The 17,071-nt window shown below is 40.2% G+C and overlaps 2 protein-coding genes across 10 annotated transcripts in view; both read right to left on the bottom strand.

Annotated features, from left to right (window-relative positions):
- LOC119149212 (sucrase-isomaltase, intestinal-like) overlaps window positions 1–3,017 on the bottom strand; it is a 61,857-nt gene extending 58,840 nt beyond the window's left edge. Inside the window, exon 1 of the mRNA XM_037390242.1 lies at window positions 2,972–3,017. Coding sequence (XP_037246139.1) covers window positions 2,972–3,017 — 46 coding nt within the window. The remainder of the gene's footprint in view (window positions 1–2,971) is intronic.
- Window positions 3,018–4,633: 1,616 nt separating this feature from the next.
- The window catches only part of KIF21A (kinesin family member 21A), a 92,376-nt gene continuing 79,938 nt past the window's right edge, over window positions 4,634–17,071 (bottom strand). For all 9 annotated transcript variants that reach the window (XM_037387855.1, XM_037387858.1, XM_037387856.1 and 6 more), the window contains 6 exons: window positions 15,272–15,452; window positions 14,721–14,885; window positions 13,901–14,018; window positions 11,189–11,359; window positions 7,964–8,163; window positions 4,634–5,911 (listed from right to left, as the gene is read on the bottom strand). In XM_037387855.1, the coding sequence (XP_037243752.1) occupies window positions 5,818–5,911; window positions 7,964–8,163; window positions 11,189–11,359; window positions 13,901–14,018; window positions 14,721–14,885; window positions 15,272–15,452 (929 nt within the window). In that variant the 3' untranslated portion in view covers window positions 4,634–5,817. The remainder of the gene's footprint in view (window positions 5,912–7,963; window positions 8,164–11,188; window positions 11,360–13,900; window positions 14,019–14,720; window positions 14,886–15,271; window positions 15,453–17,071) is intronic.

Raw genomic sequence — 17,071 nt, 5'->3', positions numbered from 1 at the left:
GTGTTGTTCAGGTCTCAGAGCTGCTGGTGCTCAGCTGAAGCACAACTTGCTCGAAATACTCATGGGAAGTTCAATAGCAGGCTGATGAAACTGCCGCTGAGGCATGAAATCAACGCTTCCAGCTAGCTGAACAGGTCCAAAGACCTTCAGCAAGGTCTAAAACTGTTACCAACATTAAAATGCTACATTTTCTGCATACTTTCTCTCTCTCACGTTACGCACAGAGGTTATCTATCTCTAGATAGATACAAACGTGAAATCAGCATGCACCTGTACAAGATATACAAATATAAAAATACTGCTTGTATATGTTCGTGTTGAGTTTCATTTCTATATTGTACAACCACTATGTATATGTAGTATTAGTAGTTTGTGTTAATACAGGTACGATTACGAGTGAAGGGAGGATGCTAGCAATAAAACAAAAGGCACAAATGAGCGATTCACAGAATCATCCTGGCAAAAACCTCTTAGTAAGGTGCTAAATCTTTTCCTTTTTGCAGCCGCAGGTCAAGCCCTGTGGTTCCCCTGCACGGAGCGAGCCTCCTAAGAGCAGGGGGACCGTGAGACCAGCCCCTTGCTGCGCCAACAAAACACTCTTAAAATTATCAAATACTCTTAAAGAGAGCAGGTGTACTGCAGGCAGCATACTTATTTTGAAGTTAACTTATGTAGTTTTAATCATCACAGCAATATTGAATGATTAAATCTACTTGAATGATAATTAGTCTTTTCCATAAAACGACTAATACCTCTGCTTTTTAAATTTATTTATTTATTTTGGTGGACTGTTGTGTGCTTGAAAGCTTAAAACATAATGGCTGATGCAGCCTGGGCTTATCCATATAAAGAACTTTACAAGCAGTTGTGCACAAGCAATAATTATATATACTGGGAAAATGTACACAATCATTCACTAGATTCACTAGAAAATGCCATCATGCTGCAATGCCAGAGCTGACTTCCAAGTAGGGGACGGGAAGGCAGAAAAGCAGGAGCTGAGTGCCATCTACATTTGTCTTGTGAGAAAACTCTCATCCCCCACTTTGATGCAGAAGCATCTGACATTCAGGCCTGGTGCTGCCGGTACGGGCAGCAGAGCTTGCTCCTTGCTGCCACGCCACCTCACCTCACCTCACCCCACCTTCTAGAGGCAGGCGTTAACAGGTGAAATCCCGCTCACCTTTGCCAGCTGCCAGACAGACAGGCTGCCCCCACCTTTCTTTTCTGCAGTGGCCAGTCATGCCCCGCAGGCCGGCTGCTTTCTGTCCAGCATCCGCCCCCGAGTTCTGTCACATAGGAAAGCCCCAAATTCTGATCCTCATTTTCACCCAAAACATAGTAGGAAAATGAACATCCCTCTGGAATCCCTAAATTATTTATTCTTGGAGCGGAAATCGGGGAGGATTCATCAGTTTTGACGAACCGCTGAAGGCTCTGGGCTGGGTGGGAAAAGCCTTAACTCAGTGTACCGTGTCCCTGCTGCAGATGTGGGGGAAAGGCAGACAGACTGCAAGTCCCATGGAAATAACTGCCCTGCCGTGGTGCCGCTGTGCGCTGAATACTCCCGCTGACTGAGGGAGGTGGAAGGATTTCAAAGGCTTCCTGCAGCCCTCTGGATCCTGAGGTCCTTAAGCCTGTGCAACCACAGAGGCTAAACAAAGTGCCATCCAAAGCACCGCCTCTGCAGTCGATGCACGGTTTCTGTCCTGCAGCTTTGCACCGCCGTGCCTTGCACGTTTAACACCTTGGCAGACAACGCACAAAATAGAGTAAACCTACCCCATTTCATTTCGGTTTTGGGTTGTTTTTTTTTCTAATGGGAGTCAAATGCAGCATCAGCAGTTTTATTGCTGAAATCAAAGAACATGATTCTGAACACACTACAGCAGATTATTAACTTTGGCATCAGTTTGCATAGCATTGGTTCACGGGAGACTTATCAACTCATTCATATAATAAAGTACTGTCAAAATACTTCAGAAGAAGAGTATTGTGACTGAAAAAAACTAGTTTGAGGGGAAAAAAATTGCCCCAGCAGGAGCCAAGAAATATCCCCCGCCCCACCGCCCTTAAGGTGAAGCTTAATTTTTCCAGCAAATTTTGAAAACAAGCGCTTGCAGACATGAGCAGCTGAACAAGGCTGCAACTTCATTCACCCCTTGTTCCTGGATTTACTTCTATTACAGTACAAATGGAGAGTAGCAAGAGGGAAGATGCGTTTCCTTCCCTCCTTTTGAAGAACATTTTAATTTTAAAATTTCTGCATCGTTTTCACTGCATTTATGGCCTATGTCTGTAAACACACATAGAAGATGAAATGCAAACAAACAGTTGAGTATAGCAACAGCTATGGCTACTTGCTACTTTTCCATGATAATTTCCATGGGAACAGAAGCTAAAGCAAGGTAGTTTGAAAGATATACGTGAAAAATTATCCCCATTGATTTTTTAAAATCTTGACTTCAGTTTTGTGAAATTAGATTAGAAAATGCTGCAATAAGGTAATCCACACACCTTTTAATTTAATGGTATTAGTCTTTGCAATTTGGGTTCATCCATATGTTACTAAGACACGTTGCAGAAGTTGCCTCTTCCTTTATCTAGCAACATAATAAGAGAAATTCTCCCTTTATTAGACTCTGGACTGAATTAACCTCTCATATACTGGGGTAAAAGTCACAGAAAACAAAGGAGCAAATCACAGGATAACTTTCTGCAGTTGAATGGCCCCCTGCCCCCAGCGCGCCCGCGCTGGTGCCCGTGAGCCGAACACACTGCTGGGTGGGGGTACGGCCCCGAACAAGCCAGCCCTGCTGGCTGCCCACAGCCACCTCAGGTGGAGTTCAAGTCATGCCTGTTCTCTCCTTTCTCACATCACACAACTGCCTCCCCAGCGGCTCTTCTGTTGTTACCACATTTATACCTTGCTTTCAAAGCCTACGACAACACACACCTGCCATACATTTACCTGCTAGCACAACCGCCAAGAAGCACAGCCCCCTGATCCACGCCATAGTCAGAAGCCGATTTCTGCAGGCAGCGTGGAGCCTTTTATACAAGGCAGGGGCGCGATAAGCACTTGTCCCAATACATAATAAGAAACATTGCAAATATTTTCTCAGCATTCATATCTTACATGAGGTTAATTGTAACACATGACCTTGCCTGTATTTAAGAATGTATCTGAAGTAAGATGGGATATAGTCAGTGTTCTGTCCACAAACTTTGCTCCACTTGTGAATTCCAACTTTAAGAACATTATTTTCCCATCGCTTCCTAGAAAATTGATTTTTCAGAGACCACCATTTTTTTTGAACAAACGTCTTCAGATGATTGGAGTCCAGTGCTTACCTTTTTCTAATTTCATATTGTCTTTTGTCACAGATGTAGTTGTATAGAACAAATGAAAAGTTTGGAGAAAAACAAACAGTTGAAGAATTCTCCATTAAAACAAGACACTGATACTGTGACCTTTACAAAAGGACAATTTTCCTCCAATTACTTTCAGAGCAAAGCTGTGTTCTACGGCAAGATCGGGTTTAGGTGAAACTTCTTTCTGAAGGTTAAAAAAAAATAATAAAATTCTATACATACATTAAGTTATATTGGTATTGCCTATCCGGAGACAGCTTCCTAAAACAAGGCACCTGTGCTGCCAAGCATCACCAGAGAGAAGCATCTGCAGTTCAGACTGCTGCCACGGCAGCCCCTCACCATAGGACCCGTTAAATCCGGGCAGCCTGACAGCACGTAGCCACTTCCCAGGTTTGTAAGGAATTTTTTCCTGCAGTTGCAAAACACAGTATTTCGATGTATCGTACACACATATAAACACACGCACTAAAAAAACCCGCAACCACCCAGGGTTCCCAGATGACAGCCATGAGTGTTCAGCTCCAAAACCACGGGTCGCCAAGCTGTTGGCATCATTCGTGTAGCTTGGGACAGTGGGTGGCCTTCACCCATCAGGCCAGGCAGAACAGGGACCCTCCACCATGCACACAAAGCCTCTTATGTGAGTCTTGCATGTGAATCCCCTTTGCCACTGGGGTTTTTGCTCAAAGTTGTGATATGATTCCCCAGTCTTCTGTGTGTACACCCAAGCAGTCAATAAGCAGGACAGATAAACACTAATTGGTATTGCTGCTGTTTATTTTAACTAACCTGTACACTGCTCTTAACTGTATGTATCATTACTCATTTCTGCTAAAACCGGGAATAAATCAACAACCTCAAACCACAAGCAGTATGCATTTTCACTTCCTTTCAAGCTGAGCTGAGAAGGAAATAATTCCTCTAAGATCAGTAAGAGGCATCAGAACTTTTCTTTTTTTGACAGACCATATGTAATAAGGTAAGAACTGTCATCTCTTAGGAACAGGAGCCACTGCTTCATTTGAAGTCTGTACAGTACTTAGTACCAGGGAATCCTGCTAGGCTTCCTAAGTACTACCAAAACACAAATAATGGCCAACAAGAATGCAGGCACAGGATACCAGAACAACCTATGGGCGATACTACTCAGCAAGCTATTCTACTGTATTGTGCAAAACTGTGCATTTTATATTCGGGGCCTTTGCAAGGGAAGTGACTTTTTCATAAGGAATTATGATGAAAAAGGCAAAGAGAAGTATTTCACATTCACCTCTTTATTTAAGTGTTACCTACGTAAACTATAATTTACAGACTGATATTTTATGGGGAAAAAAAACCCAACAAAAAAAAAAACCAAAAACAAAAAAAACCCTCAATATCCAAACACTGTATCCGAATCTACTTTTTTTAAGTTTGCAGAATTTACAAATTAATATTCAGAGAAGTTGGGTAAATTATACATCCTCTCTCAACATCCACGCTCTAAGAGCTTTAAAAGTCATACAGGCACAAGATAAGATATTTTCTTTGTACAACCATCTATTTACATAGCTTTTTTCCAATACACGTGGTTCAGTTCTCAAAGCCAAGGTCTGCAAAACAGTGTATTTAAAATACATTTAGCAGCATATAAAATTAGATAAAAAGGAAAGACATCTTGCTTTCAAAAAAGAAAATGTGAGATGATAGAAACAAATTGATAAGAAAAATAGATTAAGATACATTTCTGTCATGACATTAAGAACACCTAGTCATTACAGAATATAGGCAAAACACTAATAAAACATACCAGTTTATGATCATTTGAGTTCTAGTCCTGAGCACAGAGTATACATAGCTGCACAACTTTGGTCAACAAGGGTTATATGCTAACATTAACACAAATCATATGGCATTCGCTGTTAGCAGGACACAGCCATGTCAGATAGATGTGTCATTAACAGCTTCTTTCCATCTTTTATTCACTCTACCTTCCTAACAACAGTGTAAGCGACCTTTAGAATCTTGAAACTGCCTGTCGTAATCCAAGGCTTATTACAGAGACATCATCACTCCCCTGCTACCCTAAAATGCAAAACAGCTGATCGTACTTGTGAGTGTAATACAGCAGAGCACTTTTGTTATATATTCCAGGTCATAATTTTGAGATGGCCATTAGAGAAAACTTGATTTCCAGTTAAACTGCAAGTGGTACATACACACACAAATTCAGCCATAATATATAGACATATATATGTGACCACCGACACACAAGCATGTTACCAAGAGGTTATTTTTTTCTTTAATACAGTACATATTTTAAGGACAGCAGGTCTAGTAGAAGAGTTCACTCTTATTTTTCAGTTCATTCCCATCATCAGTGTTTTACCTAATAAGCATGCAGCAAACTGCATAGAGTGCACCTCAAATTCATCAATATATTCATTTATCCCCATTATTTCAATTACTGGCAAGATCTTCACTTGCATCTCCTGTATCCAAGATCTGTCCATCTATTACATTTCGAGCTTTCCAGATCCTCACAGTCCGGTCACTGAAAAACAAAACAAAGCAGCATTAGAGCTAGGTAATTAAATTGGGGAGGGAGAGAGATGGAGTGGGGATGGACACAACCCAGAAGCTTTCTTAATAGCTTGGGTGTCTTATTCAGACATATTATTATTATTTATTAATAATTATTCAGAAACTAATTATTATTAATGGATACACAAGGGTAATTTCAGCCCCAGGAGACTTTGTAATCTAAGATGCACAACATTTAAGATTCCCGAACTTTATCACAGCACTGGCTACTACCTTTAACTATCTAGACAAGTACAAGGATTAATATGTTCAGAAAAGTAAAATCCTACTCTGCTATTACTTATTTTTTTAAAATAGAGCTAATGGTCATAGGCTTAATTATAACAACATCACAGAAGAGCTTCCACCATGTAACTATTTGCAACTCAGGAAACCACAGGCAAACAGCCAGAACAGTTCTGTGCCTACAGAATCAGAGAGACGGGCTCAACAGGGTAAGACTATTTCCTGCCATTAAAAAAGTGTGAAAAAGGTAACGAGGTAAATCAAACAGGACCTGAAACCTGCTCCATCTGCACAAGAGGTGCCAGTCTATAATGAGAAAAGGTAAAAAAAAGCACAGAACCACAAGGTGATACAAAGTCCTAACCTCACTCCCCAAAAAAACCCTAAAACTCTTTGCCAGGTGCTGGAAAGCATGTAACAGTGAGCTGGTATTCAGAAGCCCAGAAAGGGCACGCTATAATTCTGCACTTTTGGCACCACTATTTACAGAATTTTAAAGTGTGTAAATAAATTATCAGATGGACTGTGTTACAAAGCTCTATTATCATAATTAAAAAGTAAAATAATCAGTCTTGTGAAATAGCAATTTATCCTGTGAAAGAGATGTAGAACTTAAGAATTTCTCATAAACATTTACTTTTGTGACTAACAAATATTGACTCATGTTCCTTAAATAACCACCTCAAAAAAAGCCAGGGGGCAGCAATCAGGACAGACTTTATCACAGCACAGAGTTTTTCTGACTTGTGCCTTCACATCACTGCACAATGTCAGGAATACCCTAAGCTCTGTAGACCTTCATCAGAATGTTGTAAGTGCCAAGAGGCTGGGATTGTCTTTCGCTAGTAATAAAGAATAAATTTCAGATGCATGTATGTTCTAAACTTAACCATAATTTTTAGGCAAACAGAGACAAGTTTTGAAGTCTCTACCCCAATCTATTAAGGCTTAAACATAAAAATCAGCCACCAAACATGGAAACTTGGCAACTTTGAAATGCCGCTTCGACTCATAAAGACTTGCTTTCAATTCAGAAGGCCAGAAGCTTCCACAATTGGCACTAAAAGATAACAGGACAGCTCTCCTGTGCTCAGACTATGTCACTAAGTGGGCTCTGCTGCTGTCTCCAGCACTTTCTCCAGAATGAGGTATTTTTCTTGCTTAAGTTCCCTGAGGTTTCAGGTACTCAGTTTTCTTGCTTTCACTAAGGAAGCCAATATTCAAATCAAGGTGTTTAAAGGACAATAGGATGGCTTGCAAAGCTTCTGCTATTCACCAGCACTTAAAAACAAACAGACAAACCCAAAAAACCAACCACATTCTATAGCTTTTAGAAAAATTCCCACAGGTCAAGAATCTCCTAGCAGTAAATCACCCAGCTGCAGAGACAAACTAGTGAAGTTCTCAACTACTTCCAGATTCTCCCTGCCATCCTGAAGATCGGTGCTCTCCAAACTTTTTTGATCATGCATCCCACCACTAAAAAAATTTTCGAGCACACCCCCTCGTGTATTTATTGATTTATAAGTTATACACATGTACTCCACTGAAGTTCTAGTATTTTCTTCCTGTGCCCCAGTGGATCATGTTGTGCATGCATGCACCCCGCTTCAGAGATCACTGCAGTAGATTATTAGCATTTAGGGGCATGGACTACGTCTCCCCATGCTTGCTATGAAGTGACTTACAGAACTGAAGATCTCCTAAATGCATTTGCGTGAATGGAACTCTAGCAGGAGCTACAGAAAAGAAAGATTCATGGAGAAGAAAAACTCACTCTGCTGCTGTGAAAATCTGGCTGGAGTTGGTGCAGATTGCATTTATAGGGCTGTCGTGTCCCTTCATCTCCCCGATGGGTGCGAAGGTATCCACATTCCAGAGCTTGAGGGTGCCTCCTCTGCAGCCGCTGAGCAGAACCGGAGCGCTGGGTAACAAGCCAAGAGCACACACCCAGTCTTTATGAGCATTAGGAACTTGCTGAAAAAAAGAGAAGGCAGGCAAGTCTCACAGGGCTGCAAAAACTTCTGGAGAAACCAGCACAGAAATGGAAAAATCCCAAGTTCTAAGCCTGACTCCTGTCCTGCAGCAGATTTGCCACATGACTCTGGGTATATCCCAGCCCTGTGGGTTCTCCTCCCTTAGAGGAAGGAGGGTGCTATCTTCCATGAGGCTACTCCTGTGCCACAGGTTTGTTTCTTTTTGTGAAATAGTACTGCAAAACAAGAAGAGAATCCAATATGCACAACTGACCTGACGTGGAACTGAAATTATGTTAGGTTAATGCTAAATCTGCATATGTTCAAATGCATATTTGAATGTATATTTGAACACGTGGTCTCTGTATATGTTTCAAGTCTGCCTGTAAAACAGCTATAAAACACACAAAAAGAAAATCCAAAATACTGCTCAAAAAAATACACCAGGGAGACAGAAACTGTTTCTATATTTGCCCTTCTCCTTTCTTCTTCTCCCATTACACATTATGGGTTGATTTTGTGATGTAGCACTTAACAAAAATACATTAATTCTTTACTGAGGAAGGACACTAGCATTTTGCTGCCAATTCAGAAAGTAAAATGCTGCACAGACCAGCTGAGAACAACATCCATTTGGTACCAACGCTGGGGCAATAACAGCCCAAGTTTGCTGTCTTTTAAGGGGACCAAGAACGGCTTTTCCGTTCAGTTTGGTAGGAACTGCTTTGCTTTGCTGCCTTGCTCATATTATGGAGTACATTCAGCTTTCTAGGATGATCTTGGCTTTTTATCTGTAATACACACTGCTGTCGCAACACTGGTGTCCTGGTCCTGCAGCACTTCAAAAGGCCGGGAGGGAGAATGGTTCTTACAAATCTTAATTTTGTCACAGCACTGTTTTGGGGCTTGGGATGTGTAACACCAAGAGAATTAGATGACTAACATGTTTATTAAGTGATTTTCATCAATTATAGAGGATCAGACTTGTTTAACACATGCATGCCAGAGCAGGACCTCTGTTGAAATGTTAGCATTTGTACTTTAAAGCAGCTCAGCTCTATTTCAGGATTATTTTTTTTTCCTTTGTCTGAAACCCTCGGGTGTACACACCAAAAGCAAGTTGCAACAACAGAAATTCTGACTGGATATGAGTGAGGGGGAAATTAATACAAGAATAATTTAAGGAGTGCAATGGGTCACCCAGAGCAGCTGTGCAATCTGTGACCTTGGAGATTTTGAAAACTCAGGTGGGCAAGGCCTTGAGTAACCAGACCTAACTACACAGTTGGCCTTGCCTGGACCAGTGGGCCAACTTTGCACTGTGTGACCTCCAGTGGGCCCTTCTACCCTGAATCACCCCAGGATTAGCAAAAGTAACAGCACTTTTCTTCATTCCCTGAAAGAAACAGTGAATAAAAATTCATGTTGTTTTGTCAAATGCTTTAGTCTCACCTCCTTGAAAAACACACACCACTTTATAGAAATAAGAAGAAAGAAGGAAGCGTGAGATCATTTTTATCAAGTTCCACTTTTAGAAACAAGAAATAAACAGGGGAACATGAAGTATAGAAATTATGAAATGCAGATATATCAAAAGGAGAATAAGGAATACAACTAGTCCACTGTTACATACTATTTCACCCCTGCCCCTGTATTCTTCCTGACGTTAAATTAATTGCAACAGCAAAAACGCACATTGCATAATATTTTAAGAAGGCTAAAATGCCAGACTGAAGATGCTTCTTACAACTTTAGTAAAGTAATTCTGACAATAAAAATAAAAAATAAAAAAAATCTTTCCTGTTCCCGTGGTCCTCCTGTTTTTACTAACAAGCTGCTTAGCACACTTCCCTAGACAGACAGATACGAGGGTAGCTATCCTAATACGGACAAGTGAAAATTTTCTGTAAGAAGCTGAATGTCTTAATCCTTATTTTAACTGTGAAGTTTTAATAGCATTCTGAAAAGGAACTGGCACCCAATAGCACAATTTTGAAAGAAGGTAAAGAAAGTTCGTACATTTATGGAATACTAAGTATGCCCATATAGAAATTTTCGTCTTAAGGTGACCAGTCCTCTATTCTTTCATGTCCCAAAACTTTAATATTCTATTTGTTTCCTTCCTATCAGTCTGCACATTAAATGCACGTAAGAGACATGCTCCTCCTCCTCCCCAAAATTATTAAATGACTGGTATCTAACCAAATCTTTGCAAACACAGCAATATCTTCTGGCATTTGTTTTTCTGCCTTCCATTTCTCACACAGTCTCAACTTAAATAATTGTATCTCTATCTCAACAACCTCTCATAAGACCTAAAAGAACTTGGGCTGGGTTTTTTGTTTTGCAGGTAGGTAAAAACCAAAAAGTTATCCATATCAAACAAATTCAATGAATTTCAAAGTTTCCCAGGATTCAAGGTCCTTTTAGACCCACAGCCCCTTTTTTCTTTTGACAATTAAAACATACAGCAAATATGTTCCAACAGCAAACAGATTTTATGTGTGTGCTGTATATGTTACATAATATATGCATTGTAAAACAAGACAAACAGAGTTCTAAGGAGTAAGCTTTCCACAGAAAAGATGGGGTGGAGTAAGTATTGTCAACACAGGAAAATATTCTGCAGCCTAATTTAAAGCATTGTTTGTCATTAATGAGTTCCAGTCCAAAATTTACCAACTTGTGAACGGCAAGGATGATATCTGATGGTTCCAATCACAGAGGAGGAAAGTGCTGCCTTCATTTTGAAGCAAAAAACCAAAACCCACATACTCAGAGGTAAAACAGGGCTAACTACTTCATCAGAATTTCCTGACGCTACATACACTGAAAAGAAAAGCAACTGTGTCCTTGTGTAAAGATCAAGTACATTTTCAATTTCTTTCTTAGTGTTCTGTGCCTTCCCCATTAAAAACATCAGTATCTCGGTGAATAGTCATCGTATGAGCTGGAACATTTGCACAGCCTGAAAACAGTTCTACAGCACGACTGTCACATTAGCCGCACGATATTTTTTCCATTACCTGAAGAAGGTCTTTTTGAGTCAAATCCCATTTCTTAATTCCATTATCTCTGGAGCCACTAAAAAGGTTGTCTCCCATAATAGCAAGTGCTTCAATACCATCATAATGAGGAGGTTCAAAATTGTGTGTAGGACTTACACTCCCAAGAGCCCCTTCAGTCACATCAAACATCTAAAATAAATAAATAATCAAATATAAGCAAAATTATCTGCCACCTAACCAGCTTGGAAGACATGCAGTGAACAACTTTAGAGGAAAAACTTGGAAAGTGTTATTACAGGTCACTGTATCGTGATGTATATTATCAGAATTTACCTACCAGAACCACTCCTTTCTCCTCTTTTACCTCTTGCCTGAAGCAAGAACGCTTCACTGACTACAGAGAAGACTGCTCCGGGAAGTGCTAATATTTGATTATATAGGAAGAGCTTATACATACACCATGTGGTGGGCTAGAGAAACAAAGCTCATGCCTGAGCATGGGAAACATGACTCACACTGGAGAACTGCAGAGGCAGCTGCAGGAAAAGCCACAGATACATTTTTCTGGACAAGGTGTTTTGGCAAGGATTACACACCATTACATGCTGATGCTTTCCATGGACTAGACACACCTCCCTCCTTGCCTGTGCTCCAAGAATCAGGTATCTTAAAACAGATTCTTTAAGTGAGGCCGTTTAACAATTTGAGACATAATCAACCCCATCAGGTCTTTGTCCCCAGAGCAGCAGTGTAAGCAACCCCGTTTCATTTTCCATTGTACCGAGCCAGAACGCAGCCAGTTAGACTGAGCTGAGGGGAACAGATGAGCCATAACTTTTTAAACCGCTACCTCTGTTTCACAAGCAAATGTCAGACTTTATCCCCCGTTATTTGCTCTTCATTGACCTTTTAAAATGAACAAGCCTGGCAGTAAAAAAGGGACAGCTTGGTAGTGTAAAAGAATACCTTAAGTGAGTTAAAGTTATTTTAAAAGTTATCCCATTGAATTAACATGCATCAGTTCCAGTTGTAAGAGAAGAGTTCAGTGACACACCAGAAAAATCAGGTACTTAGAGGTGACTAATATTCCTGGCTCAGTAGACAGGACAGTAGTTTCCTGGGGCAGTGGAAAGAAGTATCTGTGACCAGTCCTACTACCCCCGGTGGACCTACCCATGTAGAGAAGTACTGAGAATTCCCTAACTGCTGCACTGACCATGCACATACAGGTCATTTAGTTTGTATTTCTGTACTAAACTATTTTGTTTAGTTTGTTTGGCTTAACAATTCTGGAGGCATCCACCTTGCAGATTACCCACTACTCTGCAGCACATATACACGGCCGAAATATTCCTGGATATTCTAGTGGTACAAGTCAAGAGTTTTCCAAAAGCCCTTCCACCTCCTTGTTTGCCAACATGAGTTGGTAGCATGACAAACTTGCATTACACGATCACATCCCGTTGTCCCCACTGAGGTCCTACACTCATTACTGTGCCAGGAGTTGTGCCAGTGTAGCTCTTAACTAACTCAATATTCTGAGCTGTGCAGAGAAGCAGCTATTAGAGTGCCTCTCTGTAGCCCCACTGCCTAAGAATCATCTGGCCTCTAACCATAGGAACTGCTGATAAGATACAAATCCACCGCCCAAACCATCAAGCTATGCACCCACCTCCCAGGCAGACTTCTGAGGCTGGCCCAGTGCACAGCCAAGCATCCATAAATTGCAGGATAATGTCAAAAAGAGAAAGCCCAGGTCAGTGAGAAAGCTCACTCAGGTTCTGGCTCCTGCTCTGCTCCCAGCTGTGTTTACACACTTTACGCAGTGTGTGAGAAGTGTAAGACCAGAATGAAGGGTACCCCCTCACAACAAGCTAGGGTCTCTTGTTCACTCTTTGCTTAGCCTCATGAATCACATGTTCTTTGCAGCATGAGGGTCAGCTTTATGAGGAAGATGAGGTATAGTTCCCATAGGCTGGTGGTTTGGGCATAGTCCTGAGAAGCAGGAGCCTGTGGGTTCAAATACTCACTGGCTGAGATGGGCCAAAACCAAAAACCAACCAAGCAAAAAACCAAAACACAAACTACCAGACTCTCACCCCACCCCAATCAGATTCCCTATCCTTGAGTGAATACATAACACCAAGAAGCAGGAAAGTATTGTAATACCACTGGCTATGCTTTGAACACAACTCCGAGCAGCCTGCGTGCTAATGAATACAACCAAATAGACTGGGCACTTTGCTGAGATGCGCTGACCTTTTTCTCTTTCCCCACTTCAGAACTCAGGCAACACTTCAGCAAGAGTCTGCGCTAGATCCCACTCTCTTCTGTGGGGAGCACACGGAGTGTCTCTGCTGAAGCGATTGGGTCTTGCACTCCAAGAGAGGTACTGACTTAAGATACTTTCCAAGAGCTAAGTGTTACTTAGGAGTAGGTATTATGAATATTTCTTCAAAACTTCACACATCTGATGTCCACCTTACTGGGGTTTAAGAAAAAATTTAACTATTCACAACCATTCATCCACATACCATCATGAAATTAAAATAGTGCTGAAGTGATACGTGTTTATTGAGACTGAACATTACTCATAATCTGTAACTGATGAAAGAACCTCCATCTTGGCTATCATGTATCAGATATGGAGATGTGAGCGACTTCCGCTGAAGCATGCGCCCCATGCTGATGTGAAGAGTTAAAAAAAATAAGCAAATACTAACGGTTTACCTTTATATAATGATCCTTCGAACCAGTGACAATAAGATCTTGTCCATTGGAAATTCGATCTACAGTAAGGCACATAACAGGGCCCTGGTGACCAGTTAGCTTTCCTGTAGATTGAAATCTTCAAGGATAAGAGAAGAAATGAGGATTTGTTATTTTCCCATGTATTCAATACAACCTATATCACACTTTCTGCCACAATGGAGCTTTTATTTTCCCCTATGTTTTCACTACTCGTCCTCCAGTTTACGTATATGCTATTGCTCCTGTCCACGGGTAAATGTAAAATTATGTTAAATGTAAACAAAACCTTCTATTTCTGTAAAATAAGAATTTAAAAAATGAAAACTAAAGACAAATCAGACCCCATAAAGTATTCTCTGTATTTTGAACACACTCTTTGGGTGCAGGTTCTGTTTGGAAAAGTGCTATATAGTGTGGCTATCATAGCCCCATATTATATTACATCAATTGGCTTTCATCATCTCATCAACAATTACAAGTCAGGATTCACGCATCTGTCACCTCACAAGAGCCTGTTTTATAGTGCCTGTCAAACAAAACCTTGTGCTTTCCAATAATTTTTCCTGAAATGATTCACCATAACCTTAACACAAGAGGAAATCACGAGCACCTTCGTTATCTCAGTTAACCACCACAGCCTCTTATGGATTAGTTGATCCATATCTTGACCACACTTTGCCCAGGTTATGGACATTACACAGAGAGTAAACACTTCATTGACTGTTTCACATGCACTGACTTTGTTTCATATGCACATATAACCACCTAAAGAACATTCCCTTCTGCTGGTGCTCACTACCTTTTCAGGTCCCACATCCTCACTGAGTTCCCAGCAGCTGCATAGAGGAACGTGCCAGTTGGATTTAGTGCAATCTGATTGATCTGGTTCTCTCCAGCTGGGATTGCGACTGTTCTGTTAGTACTTCCTGAACAGACATCACCAGGCATCGCTTGGCCTGAAGACCTGAGTAAAAAAAAAAAAAAGGGGGGGGGGGGGGGGGGGGGGGGAGGGGGGAAAAAAATTGAATCCAAAATAAACCCTACATTTTGTTCTCCCTGCTTTGCACACGATTTAAAAACAAACCTACTTACCTAAGCTAAAAAGCTATATGCCAATTACAAATACTGAACATTCGATAAAACACTGTAAGTATGGATGCAATTTGTTTTGTTTCCATATATTCCCACTGCCCCATACTGACTTAGCCTGAACATGTAAAGAAAGCTTACAGCCCCAAGAAACAGTGTACTTTAATTACACTCTGCTGCACTACTGAATTAAATCTAATAAAATCTATCTAAAATTAAGACTTATTTGAACTCTTTGCATTTCATGTTTAGCATACTTACGTCAATGTCCTAATACACTTAGCAGAGTCTCTGATGTCCCACACTTTGATGTAGGAGGTTGAGACTGTGAAGACCAGGCTAGTGTAGTTGCAGTATTTTATAGAAACAACATTATTTGGATGACCCCCTAGAGACATAATCTCTTGTCCAGTTACCAGATTCCAGACTTTACAGGTACGGTCTAAATAAAGGCAAACAGAAAGGAGGAAAAATAATTTAAAAAAAGAAACAAACAGAAAAATCTCATGTTTTCCCCAAAATCACTAATTTTTAAGAAAGTATATGCATTCATTTGTACTCATACATATCGCTACATTTTAGGCAAGCACTGTAGAAAAACAACTAAATTAAATAGGTCTTAAAGAATACACATGGGCACCATCTACGATCATCAAAACTAAACAAGGTTAATCATCAAATGTTGTGCGTGCAAGATCTGCATATTAGCTCCTATAGAATTTTATCCTTTTAAAATGCTATCTCATGGAAAATGAAATAAAATTACACACAGCTTAGAGGCTGTAAAGTTTGGATGACAAATCAAGAGAAGAATCAAATTTTTAATTCAAGAATTATTCATCAACTATATAGTTCAGGAGGGGTTTTGAGGCTCAGCATGACAGAGTGCTGACTGTCACAACAAAACTACAAGGGTGAGAAGGGGTCCAAACTACTCAGTGTTTTAGGAACCTCTCAAAATCCCAGCATATGTTCTTTAGTCACAGTTTTCATTCAGTAGCAAACAATTTAAATACTGTGACCTTCTGTGCACCAATATCCCAAACACATCAAAGTTCCTCCACAAATGGAAAGCACAGGAAAGTCTCCTTGTTGCACCATGTCTGTATCACTCCATATATTTTAAAAATACTTTTTTACTGGAGTAAGTACTGGAAGGATAAAAAGAAAGCTTCATGTGTAGACAGTATTTATAATGGAATGAAGGTGGTAAGTATACTAAGAACTGTCAGCCACTTTAAAAATACCAGCTATCAAGACCAAAGCCTAATATCTGCAAGGCACCTGAAAGCCTATTGCAATTCCTGAATTGGCACAGGCTGCTAGTATTATGTGATATCAGTGAGCTCAGACTTTCTGCTTCAGCAACAATCTCCAAAAGAGTTAATCTTATATTTAAATAAGCAGCTCTCTATGCTCTTGAGTACAAGCATACTTTGTAAACATATCCCCTACCAAAATATATACAGAAATAATTCTTCCCTAAGTATGGGAAGCTAGCAATGACTTGAAAAAGCAAATATTTAAAACACCTGCAAGCATCCATATGTTAAAAAAAAAAACCCAACACAAATCTAGTTGTAATATAAAAAAAAATTGAAAAGTCTTTTTTCCCCCCACATAGCCACTAAATACAAAACCTCAATACAAATCAACTAAGCGACATTTACAGAAACTAAATGTGTGTCCTTTTTGGCATTTGTATACTCTTGCACAAATGCTGAAATGTTAGCTTAAAACTTGTAAGACCAAAAGTTTACCAATTCACTGTAAGAGTTGGTCTTGGTGTTTTTAACAGCCAGGTAGTAGAACAGCCACAGAAACCATAACTGAACGTTAGCAGTGGAAGACCTGACGGGGTTATCACTATGTTAATATAGGCATAAAAAGGATGCCCTGAAACTTCAGTTTGTTCTTTATGTCAGCTAGTGAAATGAGTCTCCCTGTCAGTAGGTGTTAACTTCTCCCCAGCCACCACTCTAGTTCACCTTAGTTTTGATGCGTCAAAGAAATTAAAAAAAAAAAAAAAAAAAAAAAAAAACACAAATTATCACACAGGTT

The sequence above is a fragment of the Falco rusticolus genome, chromosome 5 (genome assembly GCF_015220075.1).
Source record: "Falco rusticolus isolate bFalRus1 chromosome 5, bFalRus1.pri, whole genome shotgun sequence".
NCBI lineage: Eukaryota > Metazoa > Chordata > Aves > Falconiformes > Falconidae > Falco > Falco rusticolus.
This window is presented reverse-complemented; position numbering and strand designations above follow the sequence as displayed.